Below are 26,173 nucleotides of genomic sequence, written 5' to 3' on the forward strand. Positions count from 1 at the left end.
CAGGGGTTTGTGAGCGCCCTCCTCTCTGATTGGTCGATGACTCACTGATGACAAAAAAAACAGCAACACACACACACACACACACACGCACACACACACACACACACACACACACACACACACACACACACACACACACACACACACACACACACACACACACACACACACACAGTTTTTATGGATAACACAAAAAATGATATCTGTTTCAACTTTTTTGTTGTTTTTAAACTCAAAGTAGTCGCGCACTGTGCCAGCTATTTTTAACATGGTGAATAAAAATAAAAACAATGGAAGATTGCTTAAATATCAGAGAAAGTATATATATATATATATATATATATATATATATATATATATATATATATATATATATATATATATATATATATATTCTACAACAAACTAGCGGGGCTCTAATTTCACCGACTCACAGCAGTTTGTCTCCCCCTTGTGTTTCTGTCTCACACTACATATGAGCAGGAGGAGGAGTGAGTCCTGAAATGAGTTATTGCTACTCTCAAGCAGGAAGTCACTGCATGTTGTTAAACTTTGTTTTTATTTTTCCCAAATGAATCCTTAATCCAAACTGTTGACTTGATCATTCAAATTTGACACTACACAGATTATTGTACATTGTTCGTTTGACATGCATGTGCTTGAAATAAAGACACGAGGACAGCTCTTGTCTTCCTCACTGCTTCCTGCTTCTTTCATCACAGTCAGTCACAAGATAACATGACCATGGTGGAAAGCATAACACCACTAGTATGGGGTGCCAATTGTAAAGAAAAAATCTTAAATGGTAAATCTAAACCTAAATGTCTGATGTAAATCTTAAATGTTAAATGTTAAATATAAATATAAAATCTAAATAATTAAATGTTGAATATAAATATAAATGTTAAATTTAAATTGTAAATGTTAAATCTAAATGTCACGGGTGAAACTAAACATTTAGCTAATATGCAAATTCACCAGAAGTAATTTTTTTTTTGAGATTTATTGTTTGACATTTAGATATAGATTTTTTTTTTTTTTTTTTTTTTTTTTAACCTTGTTTGCACATGCTGTTGAAGGTTAACACTACAAGAAGTGCAATCTTTTAACAGCAATGCATATTTTATTATTGCAATTAAATAAATGAATTTATTTCATTGCATAATTGTGACCATCACCAGCCCTCCCTAGGGAAGGGTAAATACTTTATTAAAGGGAGGATGTAAAAAAGAGAGGGCAGTGTTACACCAGGGTGAGGGGGGTGGGGGGGGGGGAGTTAACAGGGAGGAGGGATACAAGATAGGAAAACGAATGGGTGGGGAATAGTCAATAAGTTTCAAGTGATGTGATGTGAAATTGTGGTTGTGTATATTGTGCTTATTGTTGTGTTATCAAGCCAGTCTGGTGACCAGTGTGCGGCTTAGGAATAATGGTGGTGGCTGTGAGCAGAGGAGGAAGTGAGTGGAAGTTACATAAAACAGGTATTTGGGAACAACGTGTCTATGGTTGAGCCCAGTATGAGTGTTATCCCACAGCCCGAGGCCAGTGCATCCATGACAAATGTGATTCCAAGAGCCGCTACTGCAAAACCCATGAGCCGCCCCCGGGCCCGAAGAAGCAGTCGGGCCAGCAGAAAGAGCGAGAGATCTAGGGGCCCCCGGCGACCACCCCACGGCCAAGCAGTCCCCCGAACGCCCCCAAGGTCCCAAGCCGAGAGGCTGCCATTGCCCCCCCCATACACACCCGAAAAGCCCCCAAGGAGCCAAGGACCCAGCGCACCACGCCACCGACTCCAACCCCCAACCCCCAAGCCCCCCAGCCCCCCACCCAGCCCCCCACCACCCACACCCCTCTCCATTCCCCAATGGAGAGGCACTTCCCGATCCCCTGTGTGAATGTGTGTGTTTGGTGAATGTATGGGGTGTAATTAAAAGAAGGGGGATGGAGGAGAGCGGTGCTCCCCCTCCAGCCTCTGTGGATTTATGTGTATGTGGTGTAATAGGCCGGAGGGTGTAAATGATGATACACCCTCCGGGGGGTGGCATGTTGAGATGCGATTAAAATTGGAGGGATTAGTAGGGCAACTAGAGGTGGGAGGGCCGCCCCCACGCCACTACATAGTAACACAGGTGGCGGCCCCCTCCACCCCCAGCCCCACCATCCAGCCCCCCAAGGGTTGGGTATCGGTGTGTGGTGCATTTTGTGAGTGAGCCAGACCAGCTGGGAGTGGGGTGAAGTGAACATGTAGGAGGCCTGTCCAGTGTGAGCCGGGCCCGTCCGCGTGGCGGGCCACGCGAGAGGGTAGATGGCGCAGACGGGCAAGTGGCACTGCGGGCCCCGGAACAGCACAGTCGGAGACCCCCCCCCACGGCACCCCCCAGACCGCGCCGGCCCCGCGGAGCACGGCGACACCCCCCACCCCCGGGCACAGCCAGGCACCAACCCCATCCCCCGGCGCCCCAGGGGGCGACCCCCGCCGGGCGGCCCGGAGCAACGCCACCCCGCCACCAAGGGGAGCGGCCGAGCAGGGGGGAGGCCCATGCCCGCACCAGGGCCAGCACAGGCCCACCCGGCGCCACGATACAACACTCTCCACCGGGAGGCGGCCCCGGCCCCCCCGACGAGAGAGGACGCCATCCACCGCCAAGCAGGGCCATCCCGCCAGCCACGGACCGGCAAGCCAGAGTTTAGATATAAATTTAACACTGACATTTTTTTAAGAGAAAAAAAATCATGATCATGACAAATATTGCTGTAAATCTGGTCAAAAGTAATTCACATACATTTTTAACATTGTTTGTTGCTAAATGTTGTTAAAAAAAAGAAAAGAAGTTCCTGTTTATTTTAACATGTGCAACTTGGTACCCCATGCACAGGTCTACACAGCAACAGGAAAGAGGGATTTCAGCCATACTATAACTGATGCATTTGTAACATTTTGCACATTGGATCTTGTTGGTTTGGTCCTTGAACGTGTCTTTATGGTTAAATTGAGATTTATTGTTTTGGAGCAGAAAAATGCTGAGCTTTGATCACTTGGATTACTTTAGTGTTAGGGTTGAACTAGTTACCATGGTAATAGTGACTCATATATGACTTGAGGACAGACGTACATAAATCGTAGCTTAAATCTATACTTACTGTCGCTGTAGTCCAGTGGTGTTAGGGTTTGACTGGTGATCGTGTTATCTTGTGATTGACTGTAGACAGACGTAAAAATGAAAGGATTTTCTACATACTGTATATAGTGACTATAGCTCAGGTAAGTTCAGGTGAAGCTGTGACAACAACCACAAACAGAGACTATATTCATTTATTGATTCCAGGAGGATTTTTTTAGGAACAAAACAGAAGCTAATTAATAAACAGATGAGCATTTTTTTTAAAGTCCAACAAACAGCAACATGTTTCCCTCAAACACAGTGTTTCTCAAATTTCAAACATCTGCTTAGAAAACTATTTAAAAAACAACTATAGAGCATAATAATGGAATGAACGAGTGATAACAGACATTTTAATGAAACCCATTTTGTAAAAGAGTGGAATGAAACAGTATTTAATGCAGTGGTTCTCAAACCTTTTTTTAATCGTGACCCCATACACACACACACACACACACACACACACACACACACACACACACACACACACACACACACACACACACACACACACACACACACACACACACACACACACACACACACACACACACACACACACACACACACATATACAGTATATATATATTTTACTGCATTTTAGTTAAACTAGATTCCCAAAGTGACAGTATAGAAATACAATTGTTTAAGATTGTGTGTTGTTTTAATTTATAAACAACTTAGAAAATTTAAAAATCCTATTTTATCTTTCAGAAATTTCAATGAACCCCATTTGAACTCCAGGCGACCCCATATAGTGTCCCAACCCCAAGGGTGAAAAACACTATTTTAGTGACTCCTGAATGAATTTATTTCTGTAGTTTTTATCCTATCCAGACATCTCCCGCTAGGTGTGGGGCCAAGACTGACACTTTATTTGTTAATTTTCCTCTCTGTCTCTTTCTCTCAAGTAGTGTAGTGCCTTCACGCTCCCCTAAGAGTACACGTACCCCCATTTGAGAAACACTGCTCAAACACACCATCTCAGAACAAGGAGCTGGTGTGTGTGTCTTACAGTGTGCAGACCACAGCAGTGTCTTCTATATTAAATACTAATTCCCATGTGCAGCGGCTCAGTGAAAGTGCTGTGGACTCTGTGGAGGAGAGTCATGGTGTCACAGACGCTGTAGAAGCTCAGAGTAGCTGCTGAGTGATCCACGTACACTCCAATCCTGGAGGAACGAGGACCTGAGACATGAGTGGGGACGTTGTCTTGATAAAACCTGTAATAGCTTTGATCACAGAATAACACCCATGATTTGTCATTAAATCCAAACATACATTCCTCCCCTCCCCCCTCCCTCCTGACACTTTTGTATGCGACCCCTACACCAACACCTCTCCCTCCCACCTCTACCTCAAAGTAGCAACGTCCAGCCAGAATCTCTCTGCTCAGGACCTGAGGCCACACAGTGAACCTGTCCTGATGATGAGGATGATGCTGATCTTCTCCCATTCGTGTTACTTCACTGTTTTTTTTGATATTCTGAGCAGTTTGTGAGCTGTGTTTGGATCCAGAGTAATTTTCTGTGAATACTGTAAGAATCCAGCTCTGCTCGTAGGCTCTGGTGGCTGTAAAACATTCACTCTCTCCACAGTCCAACAGACTTTGGTCCAGTCCTCCATCAGGATGCTGTGGAGATGTTCTGTGAGCTGGGACACAGCTGCTGTGACCTCCTGGAAGCAGCTGTGATGACTTGTGTGGATGATGGAGGAGTGTGTGGACACACTGAGCGCTGACAGGGAGCTGTAGCTGAGGACAAACTGGATGTGATCCTCAGTGCTGGAGATCTGCTGCAGCTCAGCATCCCTCTCCTTCAGCTCACTGATCTCCTGCTCTAGCTTCTCCTGGAGCACTCGGACTGCACTCACTTCAGTCTGCTGCTTGGATCGGACCTCCTTCTCCAGCTCAGAGCTTCTTCTGTGGAGGAGACGGATCAGCTCAGTGATGATCTGCTGGCTGTGCTGCACTGTGTGATCAGCAGAGAGCTGGATGCTCTTCAGCTGCTCCTCAAGCAGCTGCAGGTCTTTCTTTCTGTCCTGGATGTTCTTGTTGATGTCAGCTCGACTCTCCTGCAGCTCTCTCCTCCTCTCAGTGCTTTCTGCTATGACTGAAACCATGTTATGGCCTTTATGTTCCTCCATGGAGCAGATAATACAGATACACTGCTGATCAGTGCGGCAGAACATCTTCATCACCTCATCATGACGAGAGCAGACGATCTCCTGGAGCTTCTTGAAGGGATCCACCAGTCTGTGCCTCTTGAAAGCAGCAGATTGATGATGAGGCTGAAGGTGTTCCTCACAGTAAGAGGCCACACAGTTCAAACAGGACTTGAAGGCTTTCACTTTCCTCCCCGCGCAGACGTCACAGGCCACGTCTTCAGTTGCAGCAAAGCTGGGACCTCCAGCAGCTTCTTGGAGTCTGCTCTTCTTTAACTGTTCCACTAACTCTGCCAGCATGGTGTTCTTCATCAGGACAGGCCTTTGTGTGAACGTCTCCCTGCACTGAGGGCAGCTGTACACAATTTTCTTCTTCTCTCCATCCCAGAAGCTGCTGATACACGTCCTGCAGTAGCTGTGTCCACAGGGAACGGTCACCGGCTCCTTCAGGAGCTCCAGACACATGGAGCAGGAGAAGCTTTCTGTCTCTATCTGTGCCATTTCACACGTCTGTGAAGCACTCCCTGAAAACGCTCCTTAAGATTGCAGCTTTGGGACTTTGGCCGATATAACACTCCCACACGCTTCTTTATGATTGTGTTTAGAGTCTCTCTGTGTAGTGCATGGCCAATAAATTACAAACTCACAAGTCAAACATGAAAGTTGACCAATAAATAGATTTTCCTGTTTTGTTCTCAGCTGAAAAAACATCAGGGTTCATTTTTCAGTCCCTGTTTATTAAGAAAGGGGGATGTATTAAACAGTATTGTCCTTATAGGCTACATGAGGAGGCAGTGCAGTACTTTACCATCTCATTTTTATTTTTGTTAAAATTTGAGCAGGATTCTACGGAGCTGTGCGAGATAAATAAGTCGCACTGTGAGATAAAAAACAAAACAAAAACATCCATGTTACCTCCAGGGCTCCGTAGGATTCTTTTCTTATTTGATATTTACAGGATTCTATCATTGGCCGCGGTTAGATTATGTTTTTTTAAAATTTGGAATTAAAGTATCTGCTTTGTGTTCACATGGAAATAGTAATTCTGAATTGAGGTTAACATGGAAACACATTTATTCACCTTCATTCAATTCCGCTTTAGGTCTGGGGGTTGGGAAGGGTTCTGATTGACAGGGGGTCTAACGTGATGTATCATCTATTGGGGAAAAAGTGACATTAGTGAAGCTATGTGTCCTGGTGCCTGTTTTGTTTGCTGATGTCCAGTTGTCTGTGTAACATGTCCTTGAATGCTCCCTCCACTCTTTTCATTATGTCCATATCTTCTAAGGCTCCTATTAAATATATAGTCTCGACTCGAGTCCAACATTTCCTTCGGTCTGCCATTATGTCGTCACCAGCACGTCATCGCAACGGGATGAGCATGCACAATCTCTGGTCTTTGGAGAGAGCAAACGTGTTTTCATTCACTCCGATAACACGACCTTGGCTACAGCTGGCTACAGCTGAACAGCCTGAAAAATTGGGCCCAAGACTGAAGGAAAATGGTGAAAAAAACGCAGGAAGGCCCTTCAGAACCCAATTCGGATTTGGAAGAGGTCAAGGAGATGATACGCGAGGGTCTACGAAACCTATCTGCCGAGATAAAGTCGTTGGAAAAGACGCTTGAAAACTCACCGGAAAACCTACAAAGCGAAGCAAAGGTACTGAAAGAAAAGAATGAAAGAAATGCTGAGGCGATAAAATTGTTGAACGCCAGGGTTGAACAGCTGGAACAAAAGGAAAGATGTCTTCATCACAGGCCTAAAGATAAAACCCAGGAGTTACGCGAGTTACGAAGAAACAAAATCGATTGAACAACAGGTCATTGACTACCTGGAGTCGAAGGACATTGTCCTGAACCCTGACAACATCAACTCCTGCCATCTCCTGCCAAAGAAAAATGATAACAGAGCTGTAAAAATAACCTTCACGAATATGAAATTCAAAGGAGAACTACTGAAGCAAGGAAGAAAGCTGAAGGAAACAAAGGTTTTTATTAATGAAAGCCTGACAAAAAAAAAATGCAAGCATCGCATGGAAGGCACGCCAAATAAAAAAAGGAGGAAAGATTCTAAAGACATGGACAAGGAACTGCAGGATTTACATCACACCACTGGGAGAAGCAAACGGAAAACCAATCCTCATCAAAACGATGGAAGACTTGGGAAAATATGAAGGATCCACCTAAACAACAACATTACTGATGGTCATCATGGATATGGACCCAGATCTATATAAACACTGGAAACAAAACTCAGACTGTGATTATTTTACGGAGACTGAATTAAATGTGGAAACCAAGAGTAAAAAAGGTCTGTCATTTATTCATTTCAATTGCTAGGTGGTGGGGTGATTAAGGATTACATTAAATTTAAATTCAAAGTGTTTATTGTCATATGTGCAGTTAGAAACACGTTTTCCTGTACAATGAAATTACTACCTTGCTAAGATATAATAATGTGTTTATACACAAGTTAAATCTAACAGTGGAAAATACAACACTGCCAATAGAACTAACAACAGCTGGATTAACCTTGATGTAGTGACAAAACAAGCTGCAAACTTGTGTGTACAAAAGAGACATTCTCGAGTGGTGACATTATGGATGAAAAGGGAAAAAAACTTCCAAACACCTTCGAAAGAGGAACTATTCTTGCACTGGAGGAATGCTAACAACGTCTGACAGGGAACAAGGCCAACACGAACACCGATAGCAAGGAGGAGGAATAAAAAAAAAAAAAAAAAGACAACACTGACTACAGATGAGAATACACAAAAAAGGACTGTTCAGAACAACTCAATAATGTTTGACCAGAGAGACATGTAAACCCATGTAAATTTGCGATGGTAAAACAGGGGACGGGACCCAGATAATCAAACTGTTTCTCTCGTCTCCTTTTTCGGCATGTACAAAAAAAAAAAAAAAAATGTAAAAAAAAAAAGTGAATGTAACCATGTCGGAAATAAACTGAATAAATAAATAAAAAATAAAAATGCACCGAACGACCGGAATCAACTTAAAGTGGAATGAACTTATACAAGGTTGAGGAATTATTGAATTCGGAATTAAAATCGGAATAAACCAGCCGCCTACTTCAGATCTAAGTTTAATTTAAAATGGCCATTTTCATCAAAAATTGGGTGTTTAAAGAGGATTAAATTTGTATTCTGAATTAAAGGTGAAATATAGCTTTCATGTAAACGTAGCCAATAGAATGCCAAACTGATAACACTGGGTCTTTGAACGTGGCTTTAATGCTGGCAGTCTGTATCTAGGAGGTTGTAAATAGCAGAAATCTTGTTCAAACAGCAGGACGACTGATTGCGATCCCCACATGGTGGCTTTGTGCTGGTTTTTAGGAGCGTTCCCAGTCTCAGCTCAGCGTGTTGTTCATGAGCTTTGATGGTGCTGCTGGGTCACACCGCTGCAGTCATCAGGACTAAAACCTTTCAGGTGAGTGTTTGTCATCGTCTGCACTGGGTTCCTCACACTGTGTGTGTGTGTGTGTTTTCAGGGAGCTCTGAGTGTGCTGAACAGCCTGCAGAGTCAGAGTGCAATTATGGAGCCATGCCTGGATCCAGTTCTGCAGCTACAGGCCATGCAAAGCTTCCTGCACCGCACGGGTATTCCAGTACGTATTCATGGCTATCCCAGTACGTACTCACAGGTATCCCAGTATACATACTCACGGGTATGCCAGTACGTACTCATGGCTATCCCAGTACATACTCACAGGTATCCCAGTATACATACTCACGGGTATGCCAGTACGTACTCATGGCTATCCCAGTATATACTCACAGGTATCCCAGTATACATACTCACGGGTATGCCAGTACGTACCCACGGTTACCCCAGTACGTACTCACAGGTATCCCAGTACGTACCACGGGGTATACTAGTACGTACTCATAGGTATCCCAGTAAGTACCCAGGGGTATCCCAGTAAGGACGTACTCAAGGCTATCCCAGTATGTATTCACTGGTATCCCAGTACATACTCACGGGTATCCCAGTACGTACTCACGGGTATCCCAGTACGTACTCACGGGTATCCCAGTACGTACTCACAGGTAGCCCAGTACGTACTCACAGGTATCCCAGTACGTACTCACAGGTATCCCTGTACGTACCCAAGGGTATTCCAGTACGTACCCACTGGTATTCCAGTAAGTATTCACGGGTATCCAAGTAAGTACTCACAGAAATGTTTGAGGAGTCATTTTGTGTCTTTTTGTATTCATTCTGTGTGTTTTTGGAGGCCTTTAGTGCACATTTAGTGCATTTTAGTTGTTTTGCGTATTTTTGAAGTTTTGTGTTTTCGTTTCATTTTGTGTCGTATTGTTTTCGTTCTGTGTGATTTTGGAGTATTTTTGTGGCTATTTTGTATATTTTTTATTGTGTTTTGTGTGTTTTAGGGGTCATTTGTTTATTTATTTTTATTTCAGCGTATTTTTGCATTGTCAAAGAAATGGAGCACAAACATACCACCATACACAATGCTATTATTTTCCCATGGGCTCAGCTGCTGTCAGGGTTTGTCATCTAACTGGATTAAATGTGCAGTAAAACTCATTTTCCTTGTCTCTACTCACTCTTTAGGAAGCTGAGCTGGACAAAATGAACATCATCCATGTGACGGGAACCAAAGGAAAAGTAAGGAACAGCCTTTATTCATTTTTAAATGGAACCAACAAACTTTGATATGAATAAGAATTGTTTTCTAGGGATCAACATGTGCTTTTACAGAGACAATCCTCAGGAATTACGGCTTACGGACCGGATTTTACAGGTACAAACGTTTTCTAGACAAATACAGCAATATCAAATTTAACACATCTCTCTCATAAAAAAGTGAAGCATATCAACAAATATCACATGATGGGAGGAATTTTATTTAAATTATCAACCAAAAACTAAAAGGACAAATGTTCCCTCATTTATCTTTTATTTGCACATTAAAGATATTGATATGATTATTAAAGTATGAGGAAGGATTTTGAAGCCCTCTTCAAAATAAAAGCACTGCATTTCTCCTGGTTTTGGTTTGAAATGCCACCAAATGTGGACTTTGTCCACCCTGCCCTTCTGCTCAGTAATAGTTAACGATTATCTCTGTTTAAAGTGTGTAGGAGCGATAGCTGCAGGACTTTTCACCAGTTCACTCCTCCTGATAGCGTGCATGAGATTAAGCTCACACATAAATCATCAAATACTTACTGTATATTAGAAAAATGCAACGTCTGCCATCATGTCCCACCAGTCCTTTCACAAAGGATGCGTCGATACGTTTTTTTTTTTCTTTTTCTTTCAAATCAATATCAGCTCATAGAGACAGGAAACTAAAAACAAAACAATTCACGTCACTCTGACTCATTTTTTACATGATTTTCAAATATTTTTAAATCATTTAGAAAATGTGAAAAGCATGGCTGCATTTCCAGTCTATATTTATGAGTGACAAAATTAGGCAAAATTAAAATTTAGCAATACAAAAACAAGGTTCATGGAAAGAATTCATTACACGGGTAGATATTATTTAATGTTTTGAAATTAATTTCTTTACACTTTGGAGCAATTGGTTAACACAAAGATTTCTGTGAAATAACTTTTAAAATGTAATTTAATTTCAAAGGGAGCGCTTGTTTAATACCAACCTAAAGAATTAATTTTCATGTTTTTTATATCTAAGAAATAACAGTGTTTATAAATAAAGTAGAAAAGCAGCCGTGGATTTAATTTCCTCTGTGTGTTTGACAGAACAACAATCAATATCTTTTTCTTTTGTTTGAGAGAACAAACCAAACCAACGTGAATCATTTCTACTCAGCAAATTTCCCCTGATAAAGTAGAGCATTTTTAAATATTAGAGATGATGAAGTTACAAGCCGTGCGCAAAGTTTACAAACATGAATGAAATCCATTGCCAAAAAATGCAGTATTCTCCTCACTTCTAACACAATAGTTCCCAATTGTTCTTGTGGTTTAATAGAAAAAAATTATTTTGAATATTTATCACAACTACTGTGGAAAAAAAGGGTCTAATTGACACCAAAACATAGAAAATGTGAACAAAAAAGGAAACAAAAAGTGACTCTATAACCAAAGAAGAGCATTTTAACATGAACACAGAAAATGACAACAAAAACATACAAAATGACTCCCAAAACATCAACAAAAATCCACAAAATGACAATAAACACACGTAATGGCCACAAAAACACACAAAGCCTTTGTTGTTTCTTGTGTGCTCTCATTGGTCATTATTCTAAATGATGACATGAATTTTTGAACCCGTCCGTAAAATATGCTTTAAAAACTTGACAAAAATGTGCACGACCCAATAAAAAGTGTTCTGCGTCTGCTTTTTGGGTCCCGGCCCATGCTTTGTGAACCTTTGTGTCGATCTACTTCCTCTCTAAGTTTGAGTCTTCTTCTGCAGTTCTCCTCACTTGGTTCACGTCAGAGAGAGGATACGCATCAATGGCCAGCCAATCAGCACGCAGCTTTTCACCAAGTACTTCTGGCAGACGATGGAGCGGCTCGAGGACGCCAAGGTTCCTCTTCTATACATGCTTATCATCTACACCAGACATGGACAACTGGCGGCCTGGGGGCCACATGCGGCCCCCTGTTTAAGTTTGTGTGGCCTCTCCAAAGTAACAGCGCAACAGAAAAATACAAAACGAAATGGTAAAAGTACACCAAACGAAAAAACAACACAAAAAGACTGAAAACTCACAAGAAGACCTTACAAATACACAAATGATAATAATAATTATAAATAATAATAAAACAATGACTCAAAAAAACATACAGAAATAAAGAGAAATACACAAAAAGACAACAAAAATACATGAAAGAACAACAAAAATACACAAAATTACTCCTAAATCACACAAATGATATACACACAAAATACACAGAAAAAAAAAAAAAAAAAAAAAAAAAAAAAAATATATATATATATATATATATATATATATATATATATATATATATATACACAAAAGAACAACAAAACTGCACAAAATGGCAACCAAAATACAAAGAACTACTCCAAAAATAGAGAAGATGACAAATATATATCTAAAACAATTATAACAGAATTTCTTACAAAATATACAACAAAAGTACAACAAAAATACACTAAATTACACTAAAAAACACACAAGATGTCCACAAAAATAGACAAAAATAAAAAAATAATACTAAAAATAGAATTACTCCAAGAATAAAGAAAATTACAAAAATATACACAAAAATTATATTAACAGAATGACTTACAAAATTATCCAAACTTACAAAATTACAAAAAATACACACAACTACAAAAATACACAAAATTAGTGTTAAAGTGTTACTGTTTACTGTTAAAATAAGTTTATAACATTTTGTCATTTTCTTTTGATAACAACATCCTGGCACTTAAGTTAGAAAGCCTCTGATTGGTCCAAGCAGCTGTAAAGTCAGGGCTTAGCGTCACCTGCAGGTCTATACGGCTCTCTCCAGTGGGTTCTGTGAATTTTATTTGAATTATTATTTTTTTAAATAAATAAATAGACAAAGTTCATATTTACAAGTTTGGAAGAATAAGTTCATAAAGATAATGTTCAGTTTGATGTGTGCCTGTTGTCGTGTGTGCATTAATAACTGCTTAGTTTTTTTTTTTGTATCTGTGAATGAATTCCCTGACGTGTTATTTGAACTAATGTGTAGATGAGCTCTGACGTGAGTTGTGACCCACAGGAGCTGCACGAGGACAAAATGCCGTTTTACTTCCAGTTTCTGACTCTGATGGCGTTTCATGTGTTCCTGCAGGAGAGAGTGAGACACACACACACACACACACGCACTCACACACACACACATATTTGGTACTGGCTTTGGAAATAGCTTCCATCTTACCACGACAGCAATAGCTATATGGTTTCCGCCAATGTAATTCAAAGGAAACTGCCCTTCTTATGCTGCGTTCACACCGAATGCGTCTTCTGCGGCACCGGAAGCATCTGCCGCACAAAACATACTGCAGGGTCCGCAGGATCAAAAGATTTCCCCAATTCGCTTCATACGCACGTCTGAAGCGAAGCCCCACCCACCAGCGACACATCCAACTCGGTGAGTTTCACTGCCTGTTGAAGCGAGGAGCTACGCTCCTTTTTCTCCTCTCATAAACATAAACCACCAGTGAAAAAAGCCGGTTAGCGGCTAATACTATCCTAGCTCAGTACCAACTTTCAAAGATGAAAGATGAAAAGAGAACTTTTACCTGCAACTATCACCTCTTCGCTGATTCTCCTCCACGCCAAATCCTTCCTAGTCCGTTTCCGGTTATAAAGGCCGTGTCATACAGCTCCAGGTGGTCACACACAGCTTCTACTCCATGGTTGAATTGAACAGACCGGTGTCCATGTTGACAGCCTGACGTCATCGTCAAGAAAGACTCTCATTGGCTTTTGTCATGCGAAACCGTCACGAGTTCAATATTTTCAACTCTTGCGCTTGTGCGGATATGCGTAAAATTGGGAGTGCGCTCGCACAGCCAACACACTTGACGTGCGGATTGGACCGCACCGCCGCACAGGAAATATTTTGCATCTGGGACGCATCTATCCATTGACTTTGTATGTAATCTGGACGTACGGACATTTTGCATTAGGGTCAGTAATGACCTCCTAATGCAGGCTGACGCTGGAGAATGCTCAGTCCTCCTGAATCTCAGTGGTGCTTTTGACACTGTGGAGCATAGTGTGCTGATTGAGAGACTCCATCAGTGGGTGGGTGTCTCTGGAACAGCGTCTCTTCTTATTTATCAGACAGATCATTTTCAGCTACTGTTGCTTCATCTGTAGAAACTCTATTTTGTGGTGTTCCCCAAGGATCTGTTTTGGACCCTCTGTTTTTTTTGTTGTATCTGCTCTCTCTGGGGCATCTTATAAGAACTTTTAAAGATGTGTCCTATCACTGTTATGCAGATGACATTCAGTTATACATGTCTTTTAAACCACAAAAGCTCTCTGTTCTGCTTGACTGTGTAAAATGCATAAAAGCTTAGATGTCTAGTAATTTTCTCCAGTTGAACACTGATAAGCCAGAGCTTCTTATCTCTGCTCCTGAGCAGAGGTAAAGAAATGTCTTGATTTTCTTCCCTCTACTGTTAAACCTGCCCTGGGGGTCCATATTGGTCAGGCTGTGAGTCTAGACCACCATGTAGATAGTTTGGTCCACTCATCCTTTTATCACCATACGGAATAAAGCGAAACTTAGATCTGTTGTATTTAGAGGTGAGCTGGAGATGATTGTCCATTTTTTTTGTCTCATCAAGGCTTGATTATTGTAATTCACTGTTTACATGTCTTAGTGTCACTTCTGTGAATCGTCTACAAGTGGTCCAGAATGCTGCCCTAAAGTTTTGACTGGATTATCCAGACGGTCTCATGTGACACCTATTCTTAAATCTTTACACTGGTTCCCCGTCAGTTTTCGTATCCAGTACAAAGTTCTTGTTATTGTGTTTAGAGCCTTGCATGGTCAAGCTCCAGCTTATGCCACTGAGCTGCTGAGGCCTTATAATACCAGCAGGTCCCTGAGGTCCTCTGACTAGGGTCTGTTGGTTGTTCCTCACACAAGGTTAAAAACCAAAGCTGACTGTGCCTTTGAGGTTGTGGCCCCCAAAACTTGGAATGGTCTTCCCTCAGAACTGAGAGCCCTGACCTCTGTGGACATTTTTAAAAAGCAGCTGAAGACCTACTTACTTACTTACTATAGCTTCTCTCAACAGTGGTTCTCAACCTCTTCAGCCCTTGACCCTCAAAATAAAGTTTCCAGAGACTGAGGACCCCACTGTACCTGAGGGTGGTTGAACACAGACATGAACATTGAAGAACAGTCATGTGGAGACAGGTCCATCTATAAGGGATAATAAAGGAAGAGCTTTCAGTTATCAGGCCCCACTTCTCTGGAACCATCTACCAACCACGGTTCGGGGGGCAGACACCCTCTCTACCTTTAAGGTTAGGCTCAAAACATTCCTCTTTGGTAAAGCTTTTAGTTAGGAACCAGCTCATAACTCATAATTAAGATGCAATAGGCATAGACTGCCGGGGGGGGGGGGGGGGGGGGGTCTGGCGTGCTCGGTTGGAGAGAGGTTGGAGAGGGCGTTAAGAGAGAGGTCATTTAGGCTAGAGAGGGACCGGAGAGGGTCCCATTCCTCTCTCTAACACTCCCTGTATGTCTGCTTCTTCCCTTGTGTGTTTGCTCCTGTACTCCTTCTGGCTTTTGTCTTGCAGGTCCGTGGGATCCTTAGTGTGGAGTTACAGAGTCTCAGCGGCTCTGTCTCCACCCTTTCCTCTGCACACACCCAACACAGCATAACGTGGATGGCTGTTCATCATAGGAATGGGATCCACACAAGGTTCCTGCTGCTTAACAGAAGGTTTTCCTTGCCCCCATGATGAATTCATGTTGGGTGTGGGATACATATGTATGTGTATATACGTATATATGCATATGTGTGTATCCATAAAATGAAGAGTCCGTCCTTAAGACTGCTCTACTGTAAAGTGCCTTGAGATACCATTGGTTATGATTTGGCGCTATACAAATAAAGATTGATTGATTGATTGATTGATAAAGGGGAGAGCTTTTTGGGGTCCATCTATGAAGTCAGCAAAATGATGGTCCATTGTTCTGTGAATCTGTGATCAACACATTTACTTATTTATCTGAATATTATCCACTGTTTTCTAGGAAGTTTATTATTATTTGTGCCATAGTATATACAGTTGTTGATGTAAATCCTTGTTTTAATCAGAAATAAAATGGGTTCAAAGTGACCAAAATTCGTGTAAAAGGTGGTGAAATTGAATTTTATAAAAATTGGTAAAAAGGTCCAAAAACAGACAGAAAAAGTGGTAAAAAGTGTTCAAAGTGTTGATATTGGCTTAAGTGTGTGCGTGCGTGCGTGCGTGTGTGCGCGCGTGCGTGCGTGATATTTAAAATATCATTTAAAAAGTAGGAATAATTAGTATATATAAACTGGCAAATAATGGGCATGACAAATTATGAATCTGGTTACATTTTGCCCAAAATACAAATGAAATATGGTGGAAAGAGGTTAAAACGGACAATTATTTGGTCAACATATGTGACATTAGCTGGAAAAAGTGTTTACAAGTGCTGACAATGTCTTGAAAGTATAAAAAAAAAATGGGCAGAAAAAACATTGAAATTTGATTAAGAAGTGGCAGAAATGGGAGTCATATAGCAAACATGCATTACAGTAGAAAGAGCCAATATGTGGCAAGAAACAGGTTGAATAGGTTAAAATATGGCAAGTTTGGTGGAGTAGCAGAAAAAGGGTAAAAACGGGCTCCCAGTGTCTCGCGACCTCAAATGGGGTCCTGACCCCAAGGTTGAGAACCACTGCATTAAAGAACCATTTACCGTGTTAGTGATTAAAGAACATGTGTACTGTTTTATTTGACTATTTTAAAATGTTGTTTTAATTCCCCCTTGGGGTTTAATTAAGTATTTTTTGATTGTGATCGTGATTATTTTTATTTTTGTTATTTTCATTGACTAACTCGCTGCACGTTAGCCCATGGTAAGATGGCGGCCAAAGGGGAGCCACACTCATGCGCTCATGTCTTATCGTCCTGTGTATTTCTACTGCTCCAACCAAAGATCTTGTATTCATGTGAGATGAGCACTTCCTGTGATGTCATCATCTCTGTGCACACAGGTGAACTTGGCTGTGATCGAGGTTGGAATCGGAGGCCTGTACGACTGCACCAACGTCATCAGGTCACACATGCTTTACATTTCATTTATTTATTTATTAACATAACGTAGGAAGGCATTCTTATTATATTATTATTATTATAATAACTGAATAATTTACAAGTTAAATTACATATAAAACGTGTTTGTGTGCAGGAAGCCGTGGGTGTGTGGGATCACCTCTCTGGGCCTCGACCACTGCAGTCTGCTGGGAAACACGATGGAGGAGATCGCGTTCCAGAAAGCGGGAATATTGAAGGTGAAAGTGTTCCTTCAGTTTTGAGGATGAAAAAGAGACATAATTAATCATATAATGAATTATTGTTAATTATATAAATAGTTCCCTGCACATGAGTGCCACAGCACTTCTTTTTTTTAAATAGAGTTTACATTATTTATTCACAATGTCAATAAATACTATTTATTTCTAGGTTGCTTTAGAATCTGCATTACCCGATCTTGACCACAATCATGACTTCAGGAAAACCCTTAAAAAGAAACGCAGCAAAACATGGTAGTTTAACCCCAAGCAGGGGCGTAGCACCACATTTTGGGCCCTGGGTACAAACCATCTTGTTAGGCCCCTACTGTAAGTTATGTACACTTTTATTTTTGGCCCGGAAACTATAGTAGTATTTTTGCATTATTATATGAGCTTTTTTTTCTTTCACAATAACCCAGAGGATCCCAACCTTTTTCGGGTCATGACCCCTGGTTTTATATCACGAATGTCAGACAACCCCAGAGACATTTGTTTTTATAAATAAATTATATATATATATATATATATATATATATATATATATATATATATATACACACAAAGCAAACATGTACAAAAGTTTATATAGAATGATCAGAATCAGTCTGGCCACCGACTTTAATCTTGGTGGCAGCAAAATTTAGTCTTCAAAATCTTTTTTTCAAAATCTTTTTATTTCCAATTAAGATTTGAGGTGCAAAAGGAATTTCAGCCTTTAAATGCGCAAGAGTGCACGTTGTTACTTTCAATCAAAATAATATATTGTCTAAAAAAGTGTTTTAAAGCTCACCTCTGAATAATTGAGTAAGCAGTTGCTTTCCATCATTTAACCTTCTCTCCCTCACCTTTTTTCTTGCACATTTGGCCTGTTTTCCTTTCTTGAAGAAAGACATGGTTTCCTGCTGCTGTCTATCTCCCACTCCTTGTCACATTCACAGTTCAGACTGCCTGCCACAGCGCTGCAGCAGATGCGGGTTGTACCATTTGCACTGTTTTAAAGGGGGTGGTAGCTAGGGCCCTGATGCAGCATGAATAATTGTTTTTATTGCAAAACTGTGCTTAGCAACCATCATATTTTCACACAGGGCCCTTTTCATTCCAATATAAATAATCTAAAAATGTTTAAAATGCATACCGACGCCCATGACCGCAAGAATATCATTCGCACCACAAGTGAATGTACATGTATAATTTATCATATTTTATGATCAAGTTTTATTTTTCTGATTTATCGATGGGTTGTTTGATTGATTTTAATCATTTTTTTTAAAAAATAAAGACTATAAGAATAAAAAGACAAAATTCATTTGAAGCCGGACTGTGTGTGTCCTCAGCCTGGTGTCCCCGCCTTCACTGTGAGACAGAAACCTGGTCCACTGAAGGTCCTCCAGCGCCAAGCGGAGGAGATCGGGGTAAGAATGGATCCATAAACCCTTCACTGCTTCACTAAGCATGACCCAGCAACTGTACTGACCCTGCAACCATGGCAACTAAAGCAACTAAACTCTCTAACGGTGACCTTTGAACTCCGTCCATATGCAGAGCCCTCTGTGGGTCTGTCCAGACCTGGATCAGTACCAAGGTGTGGTTGGTCCTGTGAGTCTGGGACTGGCAGGAGAACATCAGCGCCTGAACGCATCACTGGCTCTGCAGCTGAGCTCCAACTGGCTGCACCGCCACCAAGTGGAGACCAGAGGAGGTGAAGGTCGGGGATAGTACAGCAATTCCACTCAGCCACCAACTAGTGCATGAAACTGGCCAACCTGGCAACCCTGAGTAAATTTATAGTCAGATACAAATATGTTAAGGAAAGCTTCCAACCTGGCAACCCCAAGTCAATTTACACTCAGAAACATACAAATTCAAGAAACAATCCAACCTGGCAACCGTGAGTATATAGACAATCAGACATCAACATATTCAGGAAACCATCCAACCTGGCAGTGCTAAATATATTTACACTCAACTGCCAACGTTTGCAGGAAACTGCCCAACCTGGCAACACTAAATCAATTTACGCTGAACCTAAAATACTGCCGAAGAGGCAACCCCAATCAATCTACACTTAACCTCCAATATTTGCAGGAAAATACCCAACTTGGCAACACCAAATCAAATTACACTCTTTGGTCAGCATCTGTAGGAAACCAACCCTGAATCAATCTACACTCAACTGTCATTATTTCAGGAAATACCCAACCTGGCAACCTTCTATTGATCGCAACACTCAACGGCCAATATTTTCAGGAAACTACCCAACATGGCAACCCTGAGTCATTTTAACTTAATTGTCAACATTTGCAAGAAACTACACAACATGGCAACCTTTCTACGGTGCATGTTTACTTAAACATAGAAAACATTTGTTTGAATGTCAAAATTAAATTATATTCCTTCATAAAAAGTTTACTTTATGAAAATGTTTTGGAAAAATTACCCAAAAGGAATTGTAACATTCATCAACAGTGATCTGAATACCAAGTGCAGTAATTGGGCTTGTAACTGCAGTTTAGTCTAAGGTTCTCACTTTGACCTGTGAACGTTCCTTTGTGCTTCCACTTCTTCTCATGCTGCTGTTGTTTAAATCTTTTTCCAGTCTATGTTTAAACCTAATGAAGCATTTAAAGCCTTGCTCATGTGACTTCTCAGCAGACGCCTTCCCTTCAGCCTCAGCAGTGAGTTCCCATCAGGGGGTTTCCCTCCACATCAGTGCAGCTGCCCTGAAAGGCAAGAAACACAAACTTTAATAACAAACATAATCACAGATTTTAAACATTAAACGTCCTAAATATAAGAAGTCATTGCGAAGGTAAAAAAGACTGAAACATAAGTCATATTTATTAGATTAATAGTCTGAAATAACAACAAAAAAAGTCATGATTATGAATTAAAAAGGCCTTAATTAAGAAGTTAAAAGTTACTAGTTTTGATAAATTGTAAGTATGAGAAATTAAAAGAGGATAAAAAGAAAGTTATAATTCAAAAGTAACAATAAAAAATTTAAATATGACACAAAAGTAATTATCTATAGTTAACATTTTTATTATGAAAAAGTCACAAATAATTATGTGATTAAAACAGTTTTTAGATTAATTTTATGAAATAAGCCATAAACATCAAATGAAGTCATATTTTTTTAAAATAAAAAGTTGAGAGTACTGTAGCCTACTGATTATGAGAAAAAAGTAATAATTCTTAGATCAAAATACAAGTTGTAATTATTAGATTCGATGATCAGAAAAGACTAAAACATGACATACTGTAAAAGTTATGATGAACAGTCTTAATTATGTGATGAAAAGTAACATTTTTTTTAGATGAAAGTCGTAATTATCAGAAAAAGTGATAACTAAGGGATAAAAAAAGTCTGAATAATGTGATAAAGTAAATAGTTTTAGATAGACATCTTCATTATGAAATAATTGTATCAGAATAAAAGTCATAATCCTAAAATAAACACTTTGAATTACAAGACAAAACTTATTTATTTATGTATTCATTTTAGAGAAAAAGTCATAAATGTGAGCTTAAAAAGGACATAATTATGTAATCTATGAGCAAATGGAATAAATGTTTTCCTCGTCAGTGCTGCAGCAGGTAAAGATGATTATCTGTTGTTTTGCTGGTTCCCATTCATGAGATACAAATTTAATAATTATCAGATTAATAGTCTTAAATATAACAAAATATGACAAAAAGTCACAATTAAGTGACACAAAGTCTGAAATATCAGATAAAAAGTCATAATCCTAAATAAATACTTTGAATTATAAGACAAAAGTCATAATTGTGAGCTTAAAAAAGTGATAATTATGTAATTTATGAGTTAATGTAATAAATGTTGGTTTTGCTGGTTTTTGCAGGTCTACAGGAAACCCAATGGTTGGGGAGAAACCAAAAGCTGTGCTATGGGAATGTGACATATTTCCTGGATGGAGCTCACACCACTGACAGCATGGAGGCCTGTGTGAACTGGTTTAGACAGCACGAGCAGTGAGGAAAACCAGTCACCACCCAGCTGCTGCTCTGTCACACGTTATTGATCTGTGTGTGTGTGTGTGTGTGTGTGTGTGTGTGTGTGTGTGTGTGTGTGTGTCAGTGCTGCACTTCAAATCCTGCTCTTCAACACATCAGGAGACAGAGACTGTGCAGCTCTGCTCCGACTGCTGATGGTGAGTCTGACACAACATGTTTATCACAGTGGGCGGGGCCACAAACATGTGATTGTATCTGATCTGAGGGTCACATGATCAACATTCACGTCAGCATCAGAATAAAGACCAACCAGAGCATTATCACAAGAAACAAAAAAGAAAGGTTTGTGTGTTTTTGTCCTCTTGCGTGTTTTTCTATAATTTGGTGTTTTATGTGTCATTCGTACATTTTCTTGTATTTTTGTGTGTTTTTGGAGTAGTTTCTTGTGTTTCTGATATCTTTTTTTGTGTTTTTGAAGTCGTTTTGTGTGTTTCTGTAGTTTTACTGGTTTTGTAATTTTGTTGATATGTGTGTGATGGCTATTTTGCATATTGTTGTTGTAATTTTTATGTATTTTCTGTCATTTTGAATACTTTGTGTATTTTTGTTGTAATTCATGTGTATTTTTGTTGTAATTTATGTGTATTTTTGTTGTCATTTTGTCAACTGTCTAGAACAGTCACAGCGCTGTAACACTGTGGAAGAAAAAAAAAATCACTCTTTTTTCCCCTTTGGTGGGGCGTCGCCCTGATCGCTCATATGAAGAAACCGCTTACGTTACTGTATGTAGTACTTTTGTGTGTATTTTCTGTAATTTTGTTGTTTTATCAACTATGGGTTATTTTGTGTATTTTTTTTTATTCGTTTTGTGTTTTTATACTATTTTTTTTTTGTTTTTTGTTAATCTTGCTTTCTTTTTTATATAATTGTTATGTGTAAATATCTTTTGTAATTTTGTATCATTTTGTTTGTTTTTGTGGTTGTTTTTTGGTGTTTTTCTGTAATTTTGTGTGTTCACTTTGGGGGCCACACAAAATTAGACCTCATCAGGGATCTCGACAGATCCCAAAGCCTATCAAGGCCTGTGGCTACAACAATAGCTTACCACCACAGTGTATGGTGGTAAATATAATGCAATGTAAAGAGCTCTAATGTGGTGTCTATTAGAGCTACAGTATTTATATTGAATGCATTCATTATTATTATTATTATTATTATTATTATTATTATTATTATTATTATTAATAATAATATAATAATAATAATAATAATAATAATAATAATAATAATAATAATAATAATAATAATAATAATAATAATAATAAGTGGCCTCCATTGCCCATGACTGTGCTAATGCTGCTTTTCAAAATAAAACACCCCATGTTGACTATAACCACTGTGTGACTCACAGCCTGAAAGGTTCGACTATGCTCTGTTCTGCCCCAACGTCAGTGAAACATCCTCAGGTGAGATTATTTTCAAACTCTTCCTTTTTAAATGTCACAGCATTTTAATTTAACACACTCTGTAGTTTAGAAAAAATAAAATGTCAATAAAAGGAATCTGGGGAAATTTGAGTTTGTTTTAAGCAGAATTCTACAAACACATCCTTAGACTTTCCCTTGTTATTTCTATTGTTTCCATTGTGTTTTATTGATTCTGAGGGAACATCATGGTTAGCTGCCACCATTTTCAATACAAATAATAATAAAAACTGATTCAAAGTCACACAAATATGAAACATTAAAACCAAAACTCTGTACTGATGAAAAAATACTGATAATAAAAATAAACAATTTAGTTTTTGTAACTGTATTCTCAAAAACCTTAAAAGAATGTTGTAAAAAAAACAAAAAAACAAATATTCTTTTTTATGAGCTTGTGTGTGTGTGTGTGTGTGTAGCCCAGCCCAGCCTCAGTGTGTGTGCGCAGCAGATGTTGAACCAGAACATCTGGGACAGATTGAAGCGTGAGGAGAACAAACAGCGCCCTCTGGCGTTGGAGAGCAGTAGCCTGGTGTTTCCCTGCATCCACAGCGCCCTCCAGTGGATCAACAGGAGAACACACCAGGAGTCCATCAGTAACAACGTCTCTGTGCTGGTGACTGGGAGTTTGTATCTGGTGGGCGGAGTCCTGAAACTACTCGACCCCGCCCACTGCTCATAGCCTGCCTTTTTTTTTTTTTTTTTTTTTTTTTTTTTTGTCTTTTTAGGCAAGGCAAGGCAAATTTATTTATATAGCGCATTTCATACTCAAGGCAACTCAATGTGCTTTACATGATAAAACATTCAATTGTTTAAAATCAATAAGAACATTTAAAATCATCAGTAAAATCAATTAAAATCATCAGTAAAATCAATTAAAATCATCAGTAAAATCAATTAAAATCATCAGTAAAATCATCAACAAACACATGACATCAACAACATGACCAAAAATCTCTCTCTCAATCATATGCAGTAGAGAAAATACTATGATATATCACATTTTATGAAACATTGATTTAATTTTGATTGATTTGATTGATTTGATTGATTGAATTTGTGAACATGAACACAACAGTAGTGTATCTCACGAGTAATAATAATAACAGTAATAAAGATTGGAAATAAATCAAACAAGGCCAAGAGAGTATATAACACAAGTATATACACACCTATTTACAAATGTATCCCTTTAACACTTGTGCTCCGAGAAGATGAACTTTATGTATTTATGTTTAAATTGCTTTAAATTCAGACATTTTTTTTTATTTCAACACACAAACTGTTCCACAACCTGGTACCACTTACTGACACACAAAAGCTTTTTTTGTTGTCCATGCATGTAGTGACCGAAAGTTCATTTTGTCTCTTAAGTTATAAGTCTTTTTCAATAAACTATTTCTGAAAATTTTTAGGGACAAGTTTTTGTTGTGCTTTAAATGCTATTTTACTTGTTTAAAAGGCTACAATTTCTGCTAATGTCAGTAATTTAGATCTATGGAATAGTGTGTTCTAAATATCCTGTACAGTATTATGAACATAACGAATTGCTCGTTTTTGAAGAGAAACTAATGGCTGTAATCTTGTTTTGTAGTTATTTCTCCAAACTTCTGCACAGTATGTGAGATATGGTAATTCTATTGAGCAGTAAAGTGTGTGGCGTGCGCTCTAATTTAAAACATGTCTCGCTCTGTTGAGTACAGCTATACTTTTTGAAATCTTTTTTTGAACATATTTAATACGCAAAATAATTTGGTTGTCTTGAATGAAGTCGAGAAATTTAGTTTTGTTTAATTGTTTAATGTGATTGCCATCAATAGAAACCCTGATTTCAACATTATTTGGCCTGTTTCCAAAATACATAATTTTTGTTTTGTCAATATTAGAGGATGGTTTGTTGATAGCAAACCAGGTTCTTAATTTACTGAATTAATTTGTAAAATCACTTATTAATTGTTGTTGATCAGAGCTGGAGCAAAACATATTTGTGTCATCAGCAAACAGTGTCAGTTTCAATAATGTAGACACTTTACATACATCATTAATGTAGAGAATAAACAGTTTTGGACCCAATACAGATCCCTGGGGAACTCCATAGGGAACATTTAAGGAAGTAGAACAATGTGCCCCTAAACTAACAATTTGCTTTCTATTTCTCAAAAAGCTCTGCACCCAATCCTGTTTGAATCCTAGGGGATCAAATTAGGGTCATACAGTTATTGTGTGCGTAAAAAGAAATCCGTATGCGTAAAAAAAATCTGTGAAAAAATTATTTGCATTTGTAAAAGACATTTTGTGTTTACAAAATTGTGACGGCGTGGGAATGCACCTGCTTAAACTGTCTTATACCGTAATTAACAATTACATTTCACTTCCACACCCCTTGTTGAGAGATTTTATGAACTCACCTGTTCACTTGCATTATGCTGCTCCGCCATTTTTAATCGCGCAATGAAGGAGGAAGGGGGCGTTTTCAGCGGGAAGCCCTCCGATGGCGTTTTGTAAACTGAGTGCTGATTAGCTGGTCCACAAATGTAATTAAACCAGGGTCACAATTTGCCGGTGTATTTGGTTTTGTACTTGTAAAAGAAAAGTGACAAAGGTGAACCAACAGATACATAATTCCCAGGTGTCTGGCAAAAATAGAAGCTTAGCGTATGTGTTGTGGAGGGTGCCGGACTAACGGAATGGTTACGCAGCGGCATACGCTGCCGGTGGAAATTGACACATTGACTTTAATGGAAACGTATCAGCTCCGTTGCCGTGGATATGCAGCTGTTACGCATCCAGTGTGAATTAGGGGTGACACGACAGGCTTGGTGATGGAGCCTCTGCAGAGCAGCTGAGGAGCCACACGTGGCTCAGGAGCTGTGCGCCCAGTGCACTCTGTTCATTGGGGAGGGGGGGATCTGCCTGTGCTGCACCCGGGAGGCAGAGCTAGGTCTGTCTGGCCTGTTTTCTCTCCTGCTGTGAATTCCTGCGTGGAACGTCTGAGCTAAGCTGGCAGACAGACCAGTCTGAGAAAGAAAATGAAACATTTTACCATCAAATCACCACCGCAGGACGTTGGCTTTGCTTAAATCCATTTCATTTCAGGAGCTTCGGACCTTGGGCCAGGCTCGGGTGTGGAAGGGTTAATGTGGGATGTTAGGGAAGGTCATGGGGATGGGGGGTTGGGGCTTTGATGGGAGCTGTGGTCTTTCAGGCTTATTAGCCTCTCGTCAAGATTAGAGCGGACAGGAGGCCGGAGCAGCAAGCTGGACAATCTGTTTGTAGAAACAATATGATTAGAGGAAGCTCCTCACACAACACGCAGAGAACCACATACAACTATCTCAGATGT

General features: G+C 39.6%; 3 protein-coding genes across 3 annotated transcripts; 2 read left to right on the plus strand and 1 right to left on the minus strand.

The window, feature by feature from the left end:
• Positions 1–4,584: 4,584 nt before the first annotated feature.
• Positions 4,585–5,825, minus strand: LOC114470353 (E3 ubiquitin/ISG15 ligase TRIM25-like). The gene has a single exon (XM_028458518.1). The coding sequence runs from the start codon at positions 5,823–5,825 to the stop codon at positions 4,623–4,625; it is 1,203 nt and encodes a 400-aa protein (XP_028314319.1). The 3' UTR covers positions 4,585–4,622.
• Positions 5,826–8,639: 2,814 nt separating this feature from the next.
• Positions 8,640–19,087, plus strand: LOC114470100 (folylpolyglutamate synthase, mitochondrial-like). The gene is made up of 10 exons (XM_028458113.1): positions 8,640–8,778; positions 8,840–8,956; positions 9,928–9,981; positions 10,053–10,117; positions 11,768–11,882; positions 13,075–13,152; positions 17,072–17,133; positions 17,266–17,368; positions 18,706–18,783; positions 18,914–19,087. The coding sequence occupies exons 1-10, from the start codon at positions 8,728–8,730 to the stop codon at positions 19,085–19,087; spliced, it is 897 nt and encodes a 298-aa protein (XP_028313914.1). The 5' UTR covers positions 8,640–8,727.
• A 2,153-nt stretch (positions 19,088–21,240) lies between these two features.
• On the plus strand, positions 21,241–23,512 carry LOC114470101 (folylpolyglutamate synthase, mitochondrial-like). The gene is made up of 4 exons (XM_028458114.1): positions 21,241–21,364; positions 21,471–21,543; positions 22,758–22,812; positions 23,250–23,512. Exons 1-4 carry the CDS (start codon positions 21,327–21,329, stop codon positions 23,510–23,512), a joined length of 429 nt encoding a protein of 142 aa, XP_028313915.1. The 5' UTR covers positions 21,241–21,326.
• Positions 23,513–26,173: the final 2,661 nt, after the last annotated feature.

The sequence above is a fragment of the Gouania willdenowi genome, chromosome 9 (genome assembly GCF_900634775.1).
Source record: "Gouania willdenowi chromosome 9, fGouWil2.1, whole genome shotgun sequence".
Classification (NCBI taxonomy): domain Eukaryota; kingdom Metazoa; phylum Chordata; class Actinopteri; order Blenniiformes; family Gobiesocidae; genus Gouania; species Gouania willdenowi.